The 22680-nt window shown below is 36.0% G+C and overlaps 1 protein-coding gene across 4 annotated transcripts; it reads left to right on the top strand.

The window, feature by feature from the left end:
• The first annotated feature begins 20 nt into the window (after positions 1–20).
• Positions 21–22444, top strand: LOC117315637 (mitochondrial coenzyme A transporter SLC25A42-like). 4 transcript variants are annotated; one of them, XR_004529732.1, is made up of 9 exons: positions 21–177; positions 4812–4995; positions 6829–6937; positions 8110–8296; positions 9209–9325; positions 10993–11144; positions 15081–15203; positions 16182–16980; positions 17067–22444. XR_004529732.1 is itself a non-coding variant. In XM_033869920.1 (8 exons), the coding sequence occupies exons 2-8, from the start codon at positions 4819–4821 to the stop codon at positions 16397–16399; spliced, it is 1083 nt and encodes a 360-aa protein (XP_033725811.1). In that variant the 5' UTR covers positions 21–177; positions 4812–4818; the 3' UTR covers positions 16400–22444. The 4 variants fall into 4 exon arrangements, 1 of the variants encoding a protein (XP_033725811.1); XR_004529734.1 differs by having other exon boundaries at positions 16182–17254; positions 17931–22444; XR_004529733.1 differs by having other exon boundaries at positions 16182–17930; positions 18024–18044.
• Positions 22445–22680: the final 236 nt, after the last annotated feature.

Below are 22680 nucleotides of genomic sequence, written 5' to 3'. Positions count from 1 at the left end.
CATACCGCATATTTCCCATGGGAGATAACTGTTATTTCACGAGGTCTAAGTGTCATAGTTGAAACCTTGAACCGTCCGTATATATTTGCACACCATGATAATGTTTGACTGAAGTAGACGTTATTGAAAAAGAATTTCATCGAAATTCCACTTGGAAAGAATATGTAGTCATCGAAGGTGAGCTTTTCTATCAGTTTGTTTGATGAAAATTGAAGGACATGTTTCAACGAGCCGGAAAAGTACAGACGACAAAATCGCTGTGTCAGTTTGTAAACATGTCAGAGGCATGATTGCAGGGCTATTATATAGGTCGGTTAGTCTACACGCATCTTCTTGTGATCGCTATCATATCTGTATGACATATGTGTATGTGTACCAATGTATGTCATGTTAACTTTTATAGGCCAGCTTGCCCTCTTGAACTTTTTTTTTATTTCTGGTTGTGTAACTACATAATGCTAGGTTTATTTAAATTTGTTTATATAATTCGACGACATGCAAACAAGACACTTTAAAAAAAAGATCAAATGGATGCGTTGCTGTTCATGATAACGAGATGATAACTGTACTGTAGGCCAAAACAGTTATCTTTTGCCCTGGCCCCCATTAGAAATCTAAATGACCTACTGGCAATTACTAATAGAGTTTAACCTTATTTAGTGTAATTGGACAAGACATTCTATATTTAATTTACAGGAAGAAAAAAAGCTATTTATTTGAATAATTGCATCAATGACTGCATGTAACCCTGGTAAATACTTAGCCGCAAATTCCCAATATACTGCTCAGCTAGAGAGATCTTCTCTTTAGCTCAATCAATTGAGCGTAAAGAAAAAAGAGTTTGAAACCTACGTGGGGCAGTTGCCAGGTACTGACTGTAGGCCGGTGGTTTTTCTCCGGGTACTCCGGCTTTCCTCCACCTCCAAAACCTGGCTCGTCCTTAAATGACCATGACTGTTAATAGGACGTTAAACAAAAATAAACCAAACAAACTAAAGCCAGAGGTCCCGGGTTCGATCCCTAGCTAGTAGTGATTTAAATTTTATTAATCATGTATACGTACTCCATTATATTGGTGCCCATGTAGGGACTTGAGAATGATAATCATTGCTGCTTGCAAAAGCATCGCTGCTACCCCTGAAAACTCGAGGACAAGTTCTTTCCTGAAGGGGGCCAAGTATACATATAAATGTAACCCTGGTAAATACTAGCCGCAACATACTGCTCGGCTAGAGAGAATCTTCTCTTTAACTCAATCGGTTGAGCGTAAGACTAGTAAGCCAGATGTCCCGGGTTCGATCCCTAGCAGAAGCAATGATTTGAATCAAATTAATCACATGCTCTGTTATAATTAAAGGACTCCGTTTTTAAAATTCTTACTCAAAGTAACAGGAACAGGAAAGCGAGTAGCTCATCTACCAATCAAGCTATACATGTAATGGGAAACTTTACCTGCATTCCCTTGATAATAACTAGGTGATTGTAACACGATAGTTGTGTCAAAGAAGTAATATAAATGGTAATTTTCTTGATAACACTGAATCCTTGCAAAGGTACCGTATTTGACCTAATAAGGGCGCTTGCCCTAATAAGGGTGCCCCTACCTTTTTTCAAGGAAATAAATTTTAGACTGAGTATCAAAATAATAATTCATGTGAAATGTTTTGCTACTTTATGTGTTCAATTGTCTTCAGCAAATTATTCAGTAACTGGAACATAAGTTTTCGCCACATTTTGTCTATTCCTACAGATGACATGTCAGTGCAAAGAGCACCCGAAACTAAACACACATACAAATAATAACTGACCATCTTTATTTGAAGATAAAGTAAAAGACTTCATTCTTGTTGATGATTCCACAGCCTCGGGTATTCTGCTTTAAGGTATAAATCTTAATTCAGAATAACTAATCTTAATAGCTATAGGTCAAATACGGTATGTCTGCAGGATATGAATTACTGGAAATGTTTATATAGGGCGAAGAAGTAATTCCAACAGTGTGGACTGTAGTGGAAAAAATCCCACGCATGAAGATGCTATAGCAGACAATTCGTTTACACTTCATCATAGAACATTTTTGTACATGTCGCGCTAGCCACCTCCTTTGGCCCACCCCAGCCGAGGGGTTCTAACTTCATGGTTGGTTGTCATTTCAACTACTACCAAAAAAACTACTCTTATTATATTTTCTAGTACTGATTATATATCATGTGATTGCTTGTATTCTCTGTGTCTTGATAAAGGGGCGGATTCACCGATTGCCTCAAAAGTTTGACATTTTTTATTGTCTACACTTGTACTGTTTGAATTACTTCTTTGCCCCCATATTAACATCTCAAGTAATTCGCATCCTACAGACAAACCTTTGTAAGGGCTATCAACCATTGTTGTCCAGATTATTACCGTTTCTACCACAATACCCTGTGTTATTCAACTCTCAGACCATCAGTTAATCATTACAGCTGTTGATTAACAATCTGTTTTTTAACCACACTGCAATTGTTATTGACGTCATCAATAATCTAATGACGTCACATCACCGGGTCCCGGACGTCACCGGTACACTTTATTTGCATACGCGAAATTATACTTGGCCACGTTTCCCTTTGATTCAAGCCGATATTATTGTGGTAGAAACAGGTCACACGACTCGAAATTGTTGGATATGGAATTTATTTCACACGCGTAAGTTATTTTTTAAAAGTTGCAAAAAACACTCGCTAAAGCTCGTGTCTTTTGTAACTTTTAAAAAATAACTTACTCGTGTGAAATAAATTCCATATCCAACAACCACTCGTTGTGTAACCTCTATTTATATTACTTCTTTGACCTATATTATATATATATATAACTGTTGTACACCAAACCCCAACTTTTTAGATGTGTTCCCTAACACCACATCAGCACAGCTATGTTCTACTTTTAACAAAAGCCGTTCAATTTCTAAAACTTGCCCTGGGAGTGGCCAACAGCACGTACCAAATGTAGCAGGAGTATATTATTATGTCTCTGCAAGTGATCGAATCAAGGAGCTAGAATTGTCATTCTACTTCTCTGCTGATGGAGTTACAGGGAAATTCCTCAAAAACTAGAAAGGATCGAGACTGTACCACTATCATATGGTTGCCAACTCTCACGTCCTCAGTGGGCGACTCACAGTATTCAAAGCTTTTTCACATGCAGTCATCCTTCATGTGACGCGAGACATAATCTCGTATTATTAAAAAACTTTTCCCTCCATGTCACGTCAATCCATTGCAAATTACCAGATTACGGGTTGCATCCATAAAGTGCCTACTATTGAAAATCATGTCTTGACCTTATTAATCAGTACACTATAAGGGCTGGGGCTTGTTTATGTACACAGAGGAGGTGTGAAGTTACTATGTAAACTACCATGTACATACATTTAAACCTGCCACAAATACCTGGTTGTTTTCTCTTGGAGTTGTCAATAGGACCAAATGTTTACAATTGGAAAGCTTGTAGTGTATATATATAACCCTGGTAAATATCAGCAGCAATTTACTACTCTGCTAGACGATCTTCTCTTATAAATTAAACTTTTTTTATTTTACAATACATTGTAAATTACAAAACAAGTTAGATCAACTTATATCAATCACTCTTGTTGGCCTGTATGGAAGCGCACGAGGGCCGGTCTCAATACTGTGGGAGGAAAAAGCAGTACCCAGGAAAACCCATATGGTCGGGCAGGTGACCTCATACCTTTTCACTTCTGATCGGGGAATCAAACCCTGACTGTCTAGGTGAATTAAAGGCAAGTGTGTTACCACTGTGCCACAAGTCTGACAGATTGATGTCTGATGAAGGAAATTGATTAGACAGAATGTATATATTTTAAGTCTTTATGTTGTAAGGGCCACAAGAAACCCGGGATAGCAGCTGAGCTGGTTACAGTGGTTTGAGGTTCTGCCCAAAGTGTTTATAATTAGCTGAGCAAGTTAAGTGGTTAGAGGTTCTACCCAAAGTGACTTGTTAGCTGAGATGCATGGTTACAGTGGTAAGAAGTTCCGCCTTTAAGTGACTAGTTAGCTGAGCTTGTTACAGTACTAGTGGTAATTAGAGGTTACATTTGTATGTCAAAATTAAAGTGACTAGTTGGCTGAGCTGGTGACAGTTGTTGAAAATTCTACCCAAAGTGTTTATACTTAGCTGAGCTTGTTAATTATATAAGTGGTTGAGGTTCTGCCCAAAGTGACTTGTTGGCTGGGCTGGTTACAGACATTAGAGTTTCTGCGTGACTTGTTAGCTGATTGAGTTGGTTACAGTGGTACCTCTAAGAGGCCCTACCTAAAGCCCTGATGTCCTCTGTTCCAATCTCACTTCTCCAGTTATAAAATACAGACCAACAATGCCATGCTATATAGGTCTATAACAGAAAATGGTTGTTGTATATAAAGTTAAGTTTTCATGGCTGATAAACAGCCCCATCCTGAAATAACCACAGCTGTTTAATAGTACATCAATCAATGCAAACTACCAACGACAAAATAAACATAAAAAAACATTATTGAAAGATGAAATACTAGATTTCTGTTTGTGGTATTGACTTATGGGTATATGTCATTGCTGTGAATAATTTTACCACAAAATACCTATTGTCTGTAGATTGAATCTGGGAAGGTTTCTGGTTATAGAGTATGTACAGGTATTTCAATTTATTTAACATGTTACTAATTACTTTGACAAAATAACAATTGATAGACAATTAATTACTTTGACAAAATAACAATTGATTTGCAATAACTTTTTTAGCTTCATACCTTATTTGTTATTTGTTTATATAGGATTCCAATGTCCGGGATGGGTGTGTCCGTTGAGGAGACAAAATTACACCCAGAAGTTCTCAAGAAATCTAACCTCAGCCTCCTTGCCAATCCTACCAATGTAGAGCCAACTACCTCAACCCGTCACCGTGGCAACGGGGATGAAGAACATCATCATCGAGAGGAACATCTCATCAATCAAAAGGTATAAAGTCTTCATGTCGGAATTTTGTCTTAATTTATAATAAGCATATTTTATTGACAAGATCTGATCTGATGCTGTTTAATGGAATGAAATTGAATAACAGGCAGGGCTTTTCTCACTAATGGGATGGGGCCTTTTTGGTGTTATTTTAGGAAGAAAGTTGGTCAATTGGGAAAGAGTTTTTCAGGAGTGAACTGCAAATTTTTGGAATTTGGCTTAATATGAAATAATTCCAATTGCGAATGGGGCTCATTAACGGCCCCAAAAAAACCCTCAGAAAAATCCCTGACAGGCAACCCAATGTAAACCATGTATGCAGAACTTTCTGACCAACATAGAACATTCAGTCCTTTATGTGTTTACCCACACACATAGGACCGAGAGAGACAGAAAAAAAATCGAACAAAAATAAAACTAGTTGCTTTAGATGTTCTTCTTCTCTTTCATATTTTTCTATAAGTTTTCAGATGTTTCAGAGACCAGAACTGTTAGAAATTAAAACTAAGTGACAAATCTGATACAGGACATTTGGTCTGGTGAAGGTTGATTAAAGCAAATTATTGGTCCAACAAAAGTTTTACTTGTCTGGTCCTATGTCTTTGCATCGTATAATGGGTGACTACATGTTATTAGTAGATGAAGTATAAATAAATTTTACAGATATTTTAAAATAAAAATACTGTATTCCATGACCTAATTTAGCCTCTATAAGTGAACCGCACTTTTTTTTCAGGAAAAAGGGATTGATGTGCTAATTGAAACATAAAAACTTCCTTCTAACTGATCTGCTGCTATAATCTTCAGTCTTTGAATCAAAGACTCAGGATTGTTTTGCTACATGAAGATTATACCCCGGTATATAATGTAAATGACACAAGGTGTTCCCCCCCCCCCCCCCCCCCCCCCCAAGCAAACTGTGCTCTTACAAAAACATGAAAGGTGTGTGCTTAATGAAACCAGGTACCAGGAAAAGTTGCCAAAAGAAAGTTAAGGAAAAACAAATGTTCTGAACAAATCAGTAGGCAAGCATAATCACTATTACACCAGAGTTCCGTTTGCCCTTAAATCTTTGTAAGGAATCTGTCTGACTGCCTCAGCTCTTTCTTCTCTAACTGGGATATTCCAACTATTTTCCGCGATGTCTTATTTCCTATTTGTATCTTTATAATCTTTTTGAGAAATAGAATTTCACCCTAATATACTGCTGTACATTTGATTGCAACATTGCAGAACACCAAAAATGTACAGTGGAATGAAATATAGAAATTGGTTAGTTTATTTAAAACCGTTAATAATATACTCTTCAAGAGAAGGTATTGTAACCCTGGAGCATCGAGGATGAAGGATATCCAATATAAGTTCATGGCTGTGTGCGAGTGGATTTGTATGGTTTGCACTCCCTGATTTGCTCTGTTTAGATATTTTGTGAATTAATATATCTCCCCCCAAATTCTGCTGTTGGAACATTACAGAGCAGGATGTGCAGTGGAATATATGTTATAGAAATTGGTTCATTTAAAACTGTTAGGTGAACCGTTTTCCGGTTTTAACCTGTTTTTTTCAGGGGCCACGGTGGCCGAGTGGTTAAAGTGTGCCGACACTTTATCACTAGCCCTAGGGCCTCCACCTCTGGGTTGCGAGTTCGAAACCAACGTGGGGCAGTTGCCAGGTACTGACTGTAGGCCGGTGGTTTTTCTCCGGTTACTCCGGCTTTCCTCCACCTCCAAAACCTGACACGCCCTTAAATGACCCTGGCTGTAAATAGGATACATGTTAAACAAAAACAAACCAAATTAAAACCGTTATTAATGACTTAAACTTTTTTGTTGATAGGTTCCCAACCATAATAAAATCATCACCTCTCTCATAGCTGGGGCTGTGGCAGGAGCTGTGGCCAAAACAGTCATTGCTCCACTCGACAGGACCAAGATCCATTTCCAAAGTAAGTCGAGCAATAACAGAACAAACATGGCTTTCAAAATCAGACCAATCAGATTTAAACTAAATGTTTCCGTTGTTCGTATAATGTTCTGGCATCCATTGTTTGTCAGACTTTCGTAGTTAATAGCTTAATATCATAACCTTATCCTTTTGATTAAGTTGTTTCAAGCCGGCTTGGGTCAGTTTTTCTGTGAAACAACTTCTCTCAATAACCAATTGGTCCGGATCCAGAGCTATGACTTTTGTCTAGTGACATATGCATGCTGGGATGAACATTCTTGGCCCAATGGTTGTCAAGGTATTGCTATATCGTATATGACATGAAATGTCCCAATGGTTGTCAAGGTATTGCTATATATATATCGTATATGACATGAAATGTCCCAATGGTTGTCAAGGTATTACGATTGTATATGACATGAAATGTCCAAACGGTTATCAAGGTATTGCTATCCTATATAACATGAAATGTCCCAATGGTTGTCAAGGTATTACAATAGTACTGTATATGACATAAAATAAATGTCCCAATGGTTGTCAAGGTATTGCTATCCTATATGACAATAAAATGTCCCAATGGTTGTCAAGGTATTGCTATATCATATATCGTATATGACATGAAATGTCCCAATGGTTGTCAAGGTATTGCTATATATATATCGTATATGGCATGAAATGTCCCAATGGTTGTCAAGGTATTACGATCGTATATGACATGAAATGTCCCAATGGTTATCAAGGTATTGCTATATCATATGACATGAAATGTAGGGAAGTAATTCTGATAGATCAGAATGGGGATGAAGGGCTGCAAATGAATCTACTTACTTTCAAGGTCATAGGGGTCAAATTTATTAAAATCTTGAAATAACTTCTCATTAATCAAGAGGTGCAAGGTTATGATATTGAGCTATAAACTACTCATGCTGTGTATGAATTATAAATTACTAAGTGCAATTTTCAATGATTTAATCTGATTTGTAACACTCTAAATTCTTTTTTTTTAATCAGAAATTTATGAGATAAACAGGACAAAAAATGGAACAGATATTAGTGGAAACACAATTTTTCGTATTCAAAATATACCAATGTTGTGTATTTATTACATTTTCTGGTATTTTATGATTAACAGAAAAAATATTAGGCATTAAATTGTGTTTTTTACTTTTTCAGTTTCTAATACACAGTTTTCTGTGAGAGATGCCTATGTGTTCCTGTGCAATACTTGGAAGAATGAGGGATTCCTGGCCTTGTGGCGAGGAAACTCAGCGACAATGGCGAGAATTATTCCTTATGCAGCTATTCAGTACACAGCCCACGAACAGTACAAACGGTTCTTTATGTGGAATTCCAACAGGAAGTACGTCTAAGGCTCATATGGAGAAACACTATCTTTTGTCTATAACATTCTTCCACTTTTAATGGAGTTGCTGTTGAATTGAGTTCAATAATTAATAGGAAAATCAAAAGTATAGTCAAATCTTGTCATCTCAATGTCAGTTGAGTCACTAACAACTTTGAGATATCCTTCGTTTTCATTCTAACTCAGTATGCTATATGTAGAATTTTTACTGTTGAAACTGAAATTCTACTTTGACTTTAGCTGGGTCTTTTATTAAGAGTTGGAAATAATTAAGCATTGATGTCATTTTTTTTAGTTTCATCGGGGGATGTAACAAATTTTGTTTGCAAACTGTATGAATCCGTGTAGCAGATTCTTACAGAGGTTCGCAAACAAAATTTGTTTCATACTGTGATGAAACTAAAAAAAAATTGACATCAACGCTTATAATTAATTTTTGAAAATGATTTTCTAATTTAAAACATGTTTTATGTACAATTTTACTGGTTTTAGATGGGATTCTTTTTCTCAAATCAATACACAGCGTCAATTGTCGTATTGTGACGTCACATTTTTCGCGCCATTCTCAGAATTTCTTTCATAGAAGAATGAAAAGAATTTTTCGACCAATCACATTTGAGTATTTACCATGAAAACAAAGAAAAATTAATTATTGAAGATTGACCATGTTTCAGATCCTTATGAATACTCATATTGAGACTGGTTCAGAATACTTCATGTTCTTTAAGAAAATATACAGTTTGTCTAAATAATAAATTGATTGAATTATAAGTTTTACATTTTGTTCGCTTCAATACTCATTACAAACATTCTGATGACTGTGATATCTTTTGCACTGTCTAACCAGGATAAATTGTTGATATTTTATTTCAGAAGTCGGACATTTATCTGATTTTGATTTTATTGTAGACACCTTCCGCCTGCCAAACGATTCCTGGTGGGTTCTATGGCGGGAGTGACAGCTTCTTCATTGACCTATCCTTTAGATCTAGTCCGAGCTAGGATGGCTGTCACAGCCAAAGACAGGTACGTCATAGATTTGGATGTCCACTTTTTGATACATCACTGATGAATTCTAGAAGGATCAAACAGCTGAATGATACAGTCTTCTTTGATCCGTGCTTTCTGTATCAGTTAGTTATTTCATATATTGCCCTTCATTCCTGCTAACTTAAACTTCAATTGATCAGGGGGCCGCGGTGATTTTATGAATATTCATCAGATGAACACCAATATGGTGTGAGTTACAGTCTGTGATCCTTTGGAACTAGGGGCCGCGGTGGCTGAGTGGTTAAGGTGTCCTGACACTTTAACACTAGCCTTCCACCTCTGGGTTGCGAGTTCGAAACCTATGTGGGGCAGTTGCCAGGTACTGACCGTAGGCCGGTGGTTTTTCTCTTGGTACTCCGGCTTTCCTCCTAAACCTGGCACGTCCTTAAATGACCCTTGCTGTTAATAGGACGTTAATAAACAAAAACAAACCAAACAAACCAAATCAATTGATCATGTCAATAATTTGTGGAATATACCAGGTATTCGAGTTATCAGAGGTTGGTCCTAGATTGTAAGGTACAGTTCATAAGTTTACAACATAGGTCATCTTAGTGTAAAACTAAACTCGTCTTAGTGTAAAACTACGCTCATCTTAGTATAAAACTACACTCATCTTAGTGTAAAACTACACTCGTCTTAGTGTAAAACTACACTCATCTAAGTTTAAAACTACACTCGTCTTAGTGTAAAACTACACTCATCTTAGTGTAAAACTACACTCGTCTTAGTGTAAAACTACACTCGTCTTAGTGTAAAACTACACTCGTCTTAGTGTAAAACTACACTCGTCTTAGTGTAAAACTACACTCGTCTTAGTGTAAAACTACACTCATCTTAGTGTAAAACTACACTCGTCTTAGTGTAAAACTACACTCATCTAAGTTTAAAACTACACTCGTCTTGGTGTAAAACTACACTCGTCTTAGTGTAAAACTACACTCATCTTAGTGTAAAACTACACTTGTCTTAGTGTAAAACTACACTCGTCTTAGTGTAAAACTACACTCGCATTAGTGTAAAACTACACTCATCTTAGTGTAAAACTACACACGTCTTAGTGTAAAACTACACACGTCTTAGTGTAAAACTACACTCATCTTAGTGTAAAACTACACACGTCTTAGTGTAAAACTACACCCGTCTTTGTGTAAAACTACACTCGTCTTAGTGTAAGGCTACACTCAGCTCAGTGTAAAACTACACTCGTCTTATTGTAAAACTACACTCGTCTTAGTGTAAAACTACACTCGTCTTAGTGTAAAACTACACTCGCTTAGTCTAAAACTAAACTCGTCTTAGTCTAAAACTACACTCGTCTTAGTCTAAAACTACACCGTTTTTCTTAAACACTGCTTAATAATCTAACAGTATATACCTTGTTGATATTCGTGATTCATAATGATTTCAAATATCTGGGAACTGTGGTATGTAAAAAGGAAAGTGTACAAAACAAAATTCAGTATTTGACTGAAATATAGTCACTGTAGTCATCCATTTACAAGACATGACATATGTGTCTGAAAATGCAGAGGTCTACCTACCTGAATATATGCCATACAATTACATCCTGTTCACAGTTACATTATACGGAATTACAAAAAATGTGTATGAATATTTTCTATGTTTTTGTCTTTACACAGATACCATAACTTGTTTGAAGTGTTTCTGAAGATTAAAAAAGAGGAGGGTTTGCGGACGTTGTACCGAGGTTTCGTCCCCACCCTGTACGGCTCTGTGATCTACTCAGGCCTCGGATTCTGTACCTACGAAACTCTCAAAAAGTGGCATGCAGGTAAACTCTTTCCTGCGTTAATGATTTCTTTTTTTTAGTTTCGATACATTTTCTGCTGAATATTTTTCAGGTTTTCCTCAAGCTATTTCCTCATTAATCTAATAAATGTAAAATTTTAACTCAGGATTATGTATTTTTTAGGGGAAACATTCAATTTCATTGATAATTTTTCTTTTAAACATGATAAGATGAACACTCAACCTTAGGAAAGGGTGACTTTTTTTTCTTTCTTTTTTTTTATAGCTAAACCACAGAGACTTACATTGGCACTCCTTTCCCACCCCACAATCCATATGATTATAATCTATGTATTATATACATGGACTGTGGCTGGGGAATTGGTGTCATGTCCTTTGTGTTCTGAGCCATTAGTCTGATAGTTTATACTTTTATGGGGGTGGTCGGGTGTCAGGGGGTCAGGTGGCACACTCCACAGTAGTTATGCACTTGTCCTTAACCTAGACATCTGGGGTTTGATTCACCGATCAGACATGAAAACTACCTAGCTACCCAACTACATGGGTTTTCTCCAAGCACTGTGATTTCCTCCCATAATACGAACCTTCACACTTCCAACTTGTTTTGCAATTGTTGCCAAATAGAAAATTAAATACAGCTACATTGTAGCAAAAAAAAAAAAAAATTAGAAATAACATTTTGAGAGCAAGCTTCGGGCCTTGTCAGTTGTGGTATACGGTATCTAAAATTTCTATTTCTCAGAATACAACAAGGGAAAGGACCTGACATTGGGAGAGCGCCTCTGCTTCGGAGCCTGCGCTGGACTTCTGAGTCAATCAGCATCCTATCCTCTGGACATTATACGAAGGAGAATGCAAACTGCAGGTAAGGTGTTAGCTGTGTTCAGTGAGTTCAGGATTTAAATAGGAAGTGGACTTTTGTTATATTCAGCATGAAGTGGAGTCCTTACGAACTGGAGTATAAAACAGACCAAAAATTGAAATCTCCATAAAAAATTTGCCGTAATAGGATGTGAATCATTTTATAATCTGTTTATGATAAAATATAATCTGTTTGAACAATATATCTGATAGACACTGTGAAATGTTGATTTATAATATAAATTCAGAGCAGATATATTTACTTTTTTAAGTGTCATTACAATGAACTTTTAATTAGAATACATTATCATGTTTCTGGTTTGATGTTGTAATCCTGTACCAGAAAGCTGTCATTAAATGTTTAAAAGAAATACAAATAAACATATGTTTATATTTAGAATTCCTACCTTTATGTTTAAAAGAAATACAAATAAATGTATGTTTATATTTAGAATTCCTACCTTCATATTTAAAAGAAATACAAATAAATAAATGTTTATATTTAGAATTCCTACCTTTATGTTTAAAAGAAATACAAATAAATGTATGTTTATATTTGGAATTCTAAACTTTATGTTTAAATGAAATACAAATAAACGTATGTTTATATTTAGAATTCCTACCTTTATGTTTAAAAGAAATACAAATAAATGTATGTTTATATTTGGAATTCTAAACTTTATGTTTAAATGAAATACAATTAAATGAATGTTTATATTTAGAATTCCTACCTTTATTAGCTCACCTGGTCCGAAGGACCAGGGTGAGCTTATGCCATACCGTGGCGTCCGTCGTCTGTCGTCTGTCGTCCGTCCGTCGTCCGTCCGTCCGTCCGTCAACAATTGACTTCTTCTTCATAACCACTGATCAGAATTTGACCAAATTTGGTCAGAAGCATCCCTATGAGTAGGGGACTCAAAATTGTACAAATGATGGGGCTGACCCCCTAGGGGCCTGAGGGGCGGGGCCAAAATGGGTCAATATAGCTATATTGATAATACCGACTTCTTCTCTGAAACCGAGCAATGGATATCGCTCATATTTGCCTGGTAGCATTACTTTGTGGTGGGGATTCAAAATTGTACAAATGATGGGGCTGACCCCTAAGGGCCTGAAGGGCGGGGCCAAATGTGTTCAATTGGGCTATATTGATATAAACAACTTCTCCTCTGAAACCGAGCAAAGGATATTGCTCATATTTGCCTGGTAGGAACAATATAGGGTGGGGATTCAAAATTGTACAAATGGGGCCAAGAGGGGTCAATTTGGCTAAATTGATATGAACAACTTCTCCTCTGAAATTAAGCAATATATATTGCTCAATTTTGACTGTGAGAATCCCTTTGGGGTAGGGATTCAAAATTGTACAAATGGTGGGTCTACCTCCCTGGGGGCTGAGGGGCGGGACAAAAAGGGGTCAATTCGGCTTAATTGATATAAACAACTTCTTCCCCTGAAACTAAGCAATGGAATCATCAATTGCCTGGTAGCAACCCCCTAGGGTAGGGAAAATTCCCCCCCAAAAATTGGGAAAAAATGAAAAAAAGGTACAAGGGCTGGGCACCGGATTAGTTTTTTAAAAATTTAAAAAACCCCTTCAAAAATCTTCTTCTCAAGACCAAAATAAGGTGGAATCAAATACTCTTTTTAAGTTGGAAGGGTCTTAAGGTGCTTTACTAAAAGTGTGAATTTCATGACCCTGGGGTCTCAAGTTTGCCCCTGGGGAGGGGGGAAACTTTACTAAAGTTTATATAGGGAAATCACATTTTTTATTATAATTTGTTTGAATTCTATTGGAATTCATTCTAACTTGTTTAACATTATCACCTTGTGAAGGCAGTTTGATGGTATACACATGTTGGCCCTGACTGACCCCCAGGGGCTAGTGGGCGGGGCTAAAAAGGGCCAAATTGACTGAAATTTAAAAAATCTTCTTCTCAAGACGGAAATAAGTTGGAATCAAATACTCTTTGTAGTTAGAAGCATCTTAAAGTGCTTTACTAAAATTTTGAATTTCATGACCCTGGGGTCTCAAGTTTGCCCCTGGGGAGGGGGTAAACTTTACTATATTTTATATAGGGAAATCACATTTTTGACTATAATATGTTTGATTTCTATTGGAATTCATTCTAATTTGGTTAACATTATCAGCTTGGGATGGCAGTTTGAGGGTATGCACATGTTGGCCCTGACTGACCCCTAGGGGCTAATGGGTGGGGCTAAAAAGGGTCAAATTGACTGAAATTTCAAAAATCTTCTTTTCAGACCGAAATAAGATAGAATCAAATACTGTTTATAGATGGAAGGGTCTTAAGGCGCTTTACTAAAATTGTGAATTTCATGACCCTGGGGTCACACATTTACCCCTTGGGAGGGGGTAAATTTTACTATAGTTTATATAGGGAAATCATGTTTTTGAATGATTTGTTTGATTTCTATTGGAATTCATTCTAACTTGGTAAACATTTTCAGCATGGGATGAAAGTTTGATAATATGCAAATGTTGGCCCTGACTGACCCCTAGGGGCTTATGGGCGGGGGCAAAAATGGTCAATTTAATTAACTGAAATATTTCAAATCTCAGGTGACCGTTAAGGCCCATGGGCCTCTTGTTTTTCTTTCTTTTTTTTTTATAGCTAAACCACAGAGACTTACATTGGCACTCCTTTCCCACCCCACAATCCATATGATTATAATCTATGTATTATATACATGGACTGTGGCTGGGGAATTGGTGTCATGTCCTTTGTGTTCTGAGCCATTAGTCTGATAGCTAATTATACTTTTATCGGGGTGGTCGGGTGGCACACTCCACAGTAGTTATGCACTTGTCCTTAACCTAGACATCTGGGGTTTGACTCACCGATCAGACATGAAAACTACCTAGCTACCCAACTACATGGGTTTTCTCCAAGCACTGTGATTTCCTCCCATAATACGAACCTTCACACTTCCAACTTGTTTTGCAATTGTTGCAAAATAGAAAATTAAATACAGCTACATTGTAGGGAAAAAAAAAATCAAATTAGAAATAACATTTTGAGAGCAAGCTTCGGGCCTTGTCAGTTGTGGTATATCTAGAATTTCTATTTCTCAGAATACAACAAAGGAAAGGACCTGACATTGGGAGAGCGCCTCTGCTTCGGAGCCTGCGCTGGACTTCTGAGTCAATCAGCATCCTATCCTCTGGACATTATACGAAGGAGAATGCAAACTGCAGGTAAGGTGTAAGCTGTGTTCAGTGAGTTCAGGATTTAGATACGAAGTGGACTTTTGTTATATTCAACATGAAGTGGAGTACTTATGAACTGAAGTATAAAACAGACCAAAAATTGAAATCAACATAAAAAATTTGCCTTAAAAGGATGTGAATCATTTTATCATCTATCTATGATATAATCTGAACTGTTTAAACAATGAATCTGATAGCCACTGTGAAATGTTGATTTATTATAATATAGATTCAGAGCAGATATATTTACTTTTTTAAGTGTCATTACAATGAACTTTTAATTAGCATACATTATCATGTTTCTAGTTTGATGTTGTAATCCTGTACCAGAAAGCTGTCATTAAATGTCATTAAATGTTTAAAAGAAATACAAATAAATGAATGTTTATATTTAGAATTCTAAACTTTATGATTAAATGAAATACAAATAAATTAATGTTTATATTTAAAATTCCTACCTTAATGTTTAAAAGAAAAACACATATTAATAAATGTTTATATTTAGAATTCCTACCTTTATGTTTAAAAGAAAAACAAATAAATGTATGTTTATATTTGAAATTCTAAACTTTATGTTTAAAAGAAATACAAATAAATGTATGTTATATTTAGAATTCCTACCTTTATGTTTAAAAGAAATACAAATAAATGAATGTTTATATTTAGAATTCCTACCTTTATGTTTAAAAGAAATACAAATAAATGTATGTTTATATTTGGACTTCTTAACTTTATATTTGAAAGAAATACAAATAAATGTTTGTTTATATTTGGAATTCTAAACTTCATGTTTAAAAGAAATACAAATAAATGTATGTTTATATTTGGAATTCTAAACTTCATGTTTAAAAGAAATACAAATAAATGTATGTTTATATTTGGAATTCTAAACTTCATGTTTAAAAGAAATACAAATAAATGTATGTTTATATTTGGAATTCTTACCTTTATGTTCCTGTTTCACAGGTGTAACTGGTCATTCACACGACTACCGCAGTGTCAGTGAGACATTTAGACTGGTGGTAAAGGAAGAGGGCTTTCGGCGTGGCTTGTACAAGGGACTCAGCATAAACTGGGTCAAGGGACCAATCGCTGTTGGCGTCAGTTTTGCAACTTTTGACGTCACAACGCTATGGTTACGACGCCGCAAAATGTTCCACATAGACGAATTAGATGGGGATTAAGAATAATTCATCATATGTTAGGAATCAAACAAATTATAGTGACATTTTTAACAAGTTTTTACGGATATTGTTGTTTGTATACAGAACAGTATATATGGACCTGTCCCAGTGTGTGGTAGTGATGGGAAGATGATCAGATGTAATCGTTTATAATTAACTGATATGATAATCAATAGTGATTTGTCATAATCCATAATTAGCTTCTAATAATATTAGTATTTTAGTACATACAAATTTCTCTTACGTCAAATCATACTACTAAAATGTGAATTTTGACAAATTCCATTCATAATATGCAAATTCTATGTAAGTGGGGCATTTTTGTTAGTGAAATTTATATAACAAAATGTAGTATAAATGTTATTGAGAAAGTATAAATTAGATTTTCTAGGATTTTGATATGCAGCTATCTAGTTATGTAATTGATAATTTCTTTAGCAGGCTTCTCCAATTATAACCTATAATCAGTGAGGAATTTAAAATCATTTTCCCTCACTAAAGTGTGGCCTTATGGTGTATGTGAAGAGTACGGTAGTATTGTCTCCTAACTAACGTGTAGCCAGTATGGTGTGAGGTGTACGGTAGCGTTGTCTCCTCACCAATGTGTGGCCTGTATGGTGTACGGTAGTATTGTCTCCTCACTAAAGTGTGGCCTGGATTGTGTGAGGTATTCTTGTGTCCTCACCAATGTGTGGCCTGTATGGTGTGAGGTGTACAGCAATCTTGTGTCCTCACCAATGTGTGGCCTGTATGGTGTGAGGTGTACGGTAGTGTTGTGCCCTCACCTTTGTGTAGCCTGTATTGTGTGAGGTGTAGTCTTGTGCCCTCACCAATGTGTGGCCTGTATGGTGTGAGGTAGTCTTGTGCCCTCACCAATGTGTGGCCTGTATGGTGTGAGGTAGTCTTGTGCCCTCACCATTGTGTAGCCTGTATTGTGTGAGGTGTAGTCTTGTGCCCTCACCAATGTGTGGCCTGTATGGTGTGAGGTAGTCTTGTGCCCTCACCAATGTGTGGCCTGTATGGTGTGAGGTAGTCTTGTGCCCTCACCAATGTGTGGCCTGTATGATGTGAGGTAGTCTTGTGCCCTCACCAATGTGTGGCCTGTATGGTGTAAGGTGTAGTCTTGTGCCTTCACCAATGTGTGGCCTGTATGGTGTGAGGTGTACAGTAGTGTTGTGCCCTCACCATTGTGTAGCCTGTATTGTGTGAGGTGTAGTCTTGTGCCCTCACCAATGTGTGGCCTGTATGGTGTAAGGTGTAGTCTTGTGCCCTCACCAATGTGTGGCCTGTATGGTGTGAGGTAGTCTTGTGCCCTCACCAATGTGTGACCTGTATGTTGTGAGGTAGTCTTGTGCCCTCACCAATGTGTGACCTGTATGTTGTGAGGCGTACATTAGTTTTGTGCCCTCACCAATGTGTGGCCTGTATGGTGTGAGGTGTACAGTAGTGTTGTGCCCTCACCAATGTGTGGCCTGTATGGTGTAAGGTGTAGTCTTGTGCCCTCACCAATGTGTGGCCTGTATGGTGTGAGGTAGTGTTGTGCCCTCACCAATGTGTGGCTTGTATGGTGTGAGGTGTACATCAATCTTGTGCCCTCACCAAACTGTGGCCTGTATGGTGTGAGGTGTACAGTAGTTTTGTGCCCTCACCAATGTGTGGCCTGTATGGTGTGAGGTGTACATCAATCTTGTGCCCTCACCAAAGTGTGGCCTGTATGGTGTGAGGTGTACAGTAGTTTTGTGCCCTCACCAATGGGTGGCCTGTATGGTGTGAGGTGTACCCTAGTCTTGTGCCCTCACCATTGAATGGCCTGTATGGTGTGAGGTGTATGGTGTGTTCTCTGTCTCGTCCATCAGCTCTGAAATCCTATGTTCTTCTGACATGTTCAACGCCCAATCACTGCCTAGTTCATTTGTCAATCTATTATTGACATGCGTTTAAACAGACATATAATGAGTTAGCAAAACAATGGAATCCAGAGGCTTTTAAGTGGTTTGATTTGCTTCCAACTTTCCTTTACATTGGGTTCTAATACATCTTTCTGTGAACAACAGAAGTTCACTATCATCTGATTTTACTTGAATGTTAATTCTTGTCTGATTTTGTTGCCACCTTTTGTGAATTTTATCACAAGGAGACTTAACACGAACATACCACAGCCTCCCAAAACACACATACACACTCACCACACACATGCATGCCACATGCTTAGCTGTTGATAGGACGCTAAACAAACCAAACGATAGTTCCATCATCAACATCAATAAAGTGTCAGTTGTGCTTGTTTTTCATCCCACATGACTTGTTTACCATGTCTACTTTAATTTTATCTCAATCTTTGTTAACAATACTTTTTACTTTAACCCTTTCCTATTTGTTACACTCCCAGTGTCGAAAAGAAACAGATTTCGCTCAATTTTGTATCTCAGTTATTGGGTCATAAGCAGAAAGAACTACATTTTCTTTTCTGTCAGAAATCAGGGTTTTATTGTTTGTATAATGTTATTTTTTATTCCCTTTTTCTTTGATTCCACATTCTGCATGGTTAGTAATTACAAGTTTGATGATATGTCCACTTCTTGGTACATTAAAAGTCCTTAAAGATTTTTTATTCTTCTTCTTTTATTTCTTGGTCTTTTTTCATGATTTTTTTTCTGTGTGAATGTAGAAAAATATGAAATCCAACATTTCTGAATCATAATTACCTCCCTTTCCCACCACCATCAAAATGATTCTTTTTGTAAGTGTTGATTATTTCTTACATATGTGTTCTAAAGGCCTGGGATGTTGAATCAGACCTAAGGGTGTATGCTACCTTATTATAATGCATTTTTTTGAAGTGTTCCTGGTTAATGAAATTGTACAATGTCTTTAATGAGCAGAGTTTCTGACTTAGTTCAATATTAATTATTAAGGTTAGGACATGGTTTTACAGCTTATGAGAATTCACACCACATTTTAAAGATATACAAGAGTTGATGAGACATTTGAAAGTTACACAAAAGTTGATTTTATGTTCCTTGTTAAAAGAGTCATCAGTCTCATTTGGAAGTTGCACAAGACTCAATGATAGGTTACACTTAAAAAGATGCACATGAATTGATGACACATTTGAAAGATACACAAGAACTGATGACACGTTACATGTAAAAAGATGCTCGAGAATTGATGACACATTTGAAAGCTACACAACAGACAAGGAAGAATGTATGTGACAGCATGCACGTTATTGTTATAATTATATTTTCTAAAATTTTTGGCAGTTTTATTATTTTTTCATTTGAATAGGTATTTATAAAACGGCTGATTATACAACGGAATCAATGACATATTTGAATGGTACATGTATGTGACAGTATGCATATTGATTATATTGACATTGATAGAGATATAGGCAGTGTTATTTTTATCATGATTATAGATATCAACTTAATGTAAATACAGAGTATGCATATTTTTAAAAGGGAGATAACTCAAACAAAATATTTAACTTCAAAAATCTATTTAAACATGAATAGTGTTTCTCTCAGAAATCAGTTCAGTTATGAATTAGATAATAGATATTTATGACATGAAGTGTAGATTCTTTTTTTCCTGAAGATCAGATTGAACTGTAAGTCGTTTTGATGTTCTCTGTTACTGTGCCTTTATTAAAAAAAAAGACCATGATATATATGCCGCACAGATAGTTTTGATCAGTCAGATTCATTGTTACACCAGTGAGAGTTGTTTTTAACCAATCAGATTCATTGTTACACCAGTGAGAGTTGTTTTTAACCAATCAGATTCATTGATACACCAGTGGGTATATTAGAAGAATGATGATATTACATTTCATTTAGCTAATCAAAAATACTGTTACAAAGGTATGAATTATAGAATGTAAAATGACAATTAGTTTTTAAATTGAATAATTAACTTTTCATTGTTCGTACGCAGAATGGGGCATTCAGATTGGTTGAGATTTTTTCCATACCTCTATGAAAATAGAAATTCCGAAAATGGCACGAAAAATGTGACATCACAATACGGCCATTGACATTGCTTATTGATTTCTGAAAAAGAATCCATTATAAAATCAGTTAAATTGTACATAAAACATGTTTTAATTTTAAAAACTAATTCCAGAAATTAATCATATGCATTGATGTCAAAGAAACTAAAAAAAAAATTGATATCAATGCTTAATGAAAAAAGAGAATGATAAAGTTGTTTTTAAACCAAATGAAGGAAGTGCTATTTTTTGATACTTTACAGTGTTTAGTTGCTTTAGTTTTGGTTAACACCCTTACAGACATAGTAAATGAATACAAATGTAGCTGATATTCAATGATTTTCAGATTCTTTTACTGAATTTCACACAATATTATATCTTTGGTCTAATTGTCCTTATTTAAGGAATACAAATTTTTCAACATTCATGAGGTTATAACAACATTGGCTTCAGGGCATATTCCATGATTCATGATCAATTTGTCTAGAAAGCCAATTATTATAACAGTATGAACAGTACAATTTAATTATATATATACATGTATTATAAGTACATATTTTTGGACTGTTGGTTGGGAATTCATGCCAAGTACCTGCACAGTGAATCAGTGTGCTTTGATTCAGTTTTATCCAAGATTTATTTTGATTAAAAAATTGCATTTGTCTTGTTATAATTTGACACTTTTATTTTTAAAGCCTCATTCTGTACATGTACACTTGACCCATTCCGGTGTCCTTATAAACTTCAACAACACTCACAATATCTAACCGTTAAGTTTGATTATCCCTTTCACCACCTACTGACCATATTTGACTTCAAATGATGAATGAATGGCAGAGTCCACTAAAGTTTCTTAGGGTTGAAAGGGTTAAATTGTCATCCTCACCACTAAAGTTCTCTCATCACTGAAATTTAAAAAGAAGCAGGGTGCATATGATCTTGAAAAGTCCTTTGATTTTTCTTTGGTCTCTGAAAAGCATTGAATTATTTGGCCCCAGAACACCTGGTATCCAGCACTGTGAGGAGCATCAGACTTTGAAAAAACAAAAAAAAAGTCATCATTCTGAATAAAACTCACTGAAAAGATTTAGTTAAGACCTTGACATAGCTTTGAATTTGGATTGACCAGATCTGTATATTCACAGCAAAATTCTGTTATTTGAATTAAATGAACAAATGTGTAAATGGGTTTTGTTTAATTGTTAAAGAATTGTATAGTCTATTATTGTGTAGAATGATAACCAGTCTAATAGGGTTTCTCATTGTCAATGGTAAGGGAGATAACTCTACACTGATTACACAATGCATACATACCAAAGCCTGTCATTGCTTATGTAGTAACTATACAAGCCTGATTATTATTTTGATATATTTTAATCATAGATTAAGTTATCTTATATTATGTAAGTAAACCTCTTTAACTAGTAATCATCATTATACCAATTATTTTTCTGCCCTTTTTGCCTGTTAAATCCGAGTCAATTGTCACATACGCCCTCAGATAACCTCCCATACACCCTCTCACCCTCTCACACACTTCCTCATATACACCTCCAGAAACCCTCGCATACGTACACCCTCACACACACATTCACATACACATACACCTTCACATACACCAGCTCACACATACACATCCTCTCACACATACACACCCTTACACCCTCCAACACAAATCCTCTCGCACACATTCTCACATACACCATCTCATACATACACACATACACACCTCCACAAAGCCTCGCATATGTAACCCTCTCACACACATCCTCACACAAATGTACACCAGCTCAAACTTGCACACCTTTGCACCATATCACATATACATAACAAGACAACGGTAGATTAATGTTTATATGAAGGTACATGTACATTGGTTGAAATAAAGAAAAAACATCAATATACAAATCAAAGAAAAATGATGATTGATAAGTTACACCCTGGGTGATGTACAATGGTAATTAAAATCAACAGTTTCTAGTCTATGCACATGAACAAAAGATTACAGCATTGTATCATGTATTTTTTTTAATAAACAGTTATACAGTGATCTTGTTTCTTATATGATGTAATAATTTCCTTCTCGGTGGAACCAGTGGGATTATAGGTTTCCCTTTTGTCTCTCCTATACGTACATACATATGCGTGTTTGTGTGTATGTACATACATATGCGTGTTCGTGTGTATGTACATACATATGCGTGTTCGTGTGTTTGTACATACATATGCGTGTTTGTGTGTATGTACATACATATGCATGTTTGTGTGTATGTACATACATATGCGT

Source organism: Pecten maximus, chromosome 17 (assembly GCF_902652985.1).
Source record: "Pecten maximus chromosome 17, xPecMax1.1, whole genome shotgun sequence".
In the NCBI taxonomy this organism is placed as follows: Eukaryota; Metazoa; Mollusca; class Bivalvia; order Pectinida; family Pectinidae; genus Pecten; species Pecten maximus.
The sequence above is the reverse complement of the archived record's forward strand: the minus strand, read 5'-3'. Positions and strand labels throughout refer to the sequence as shown.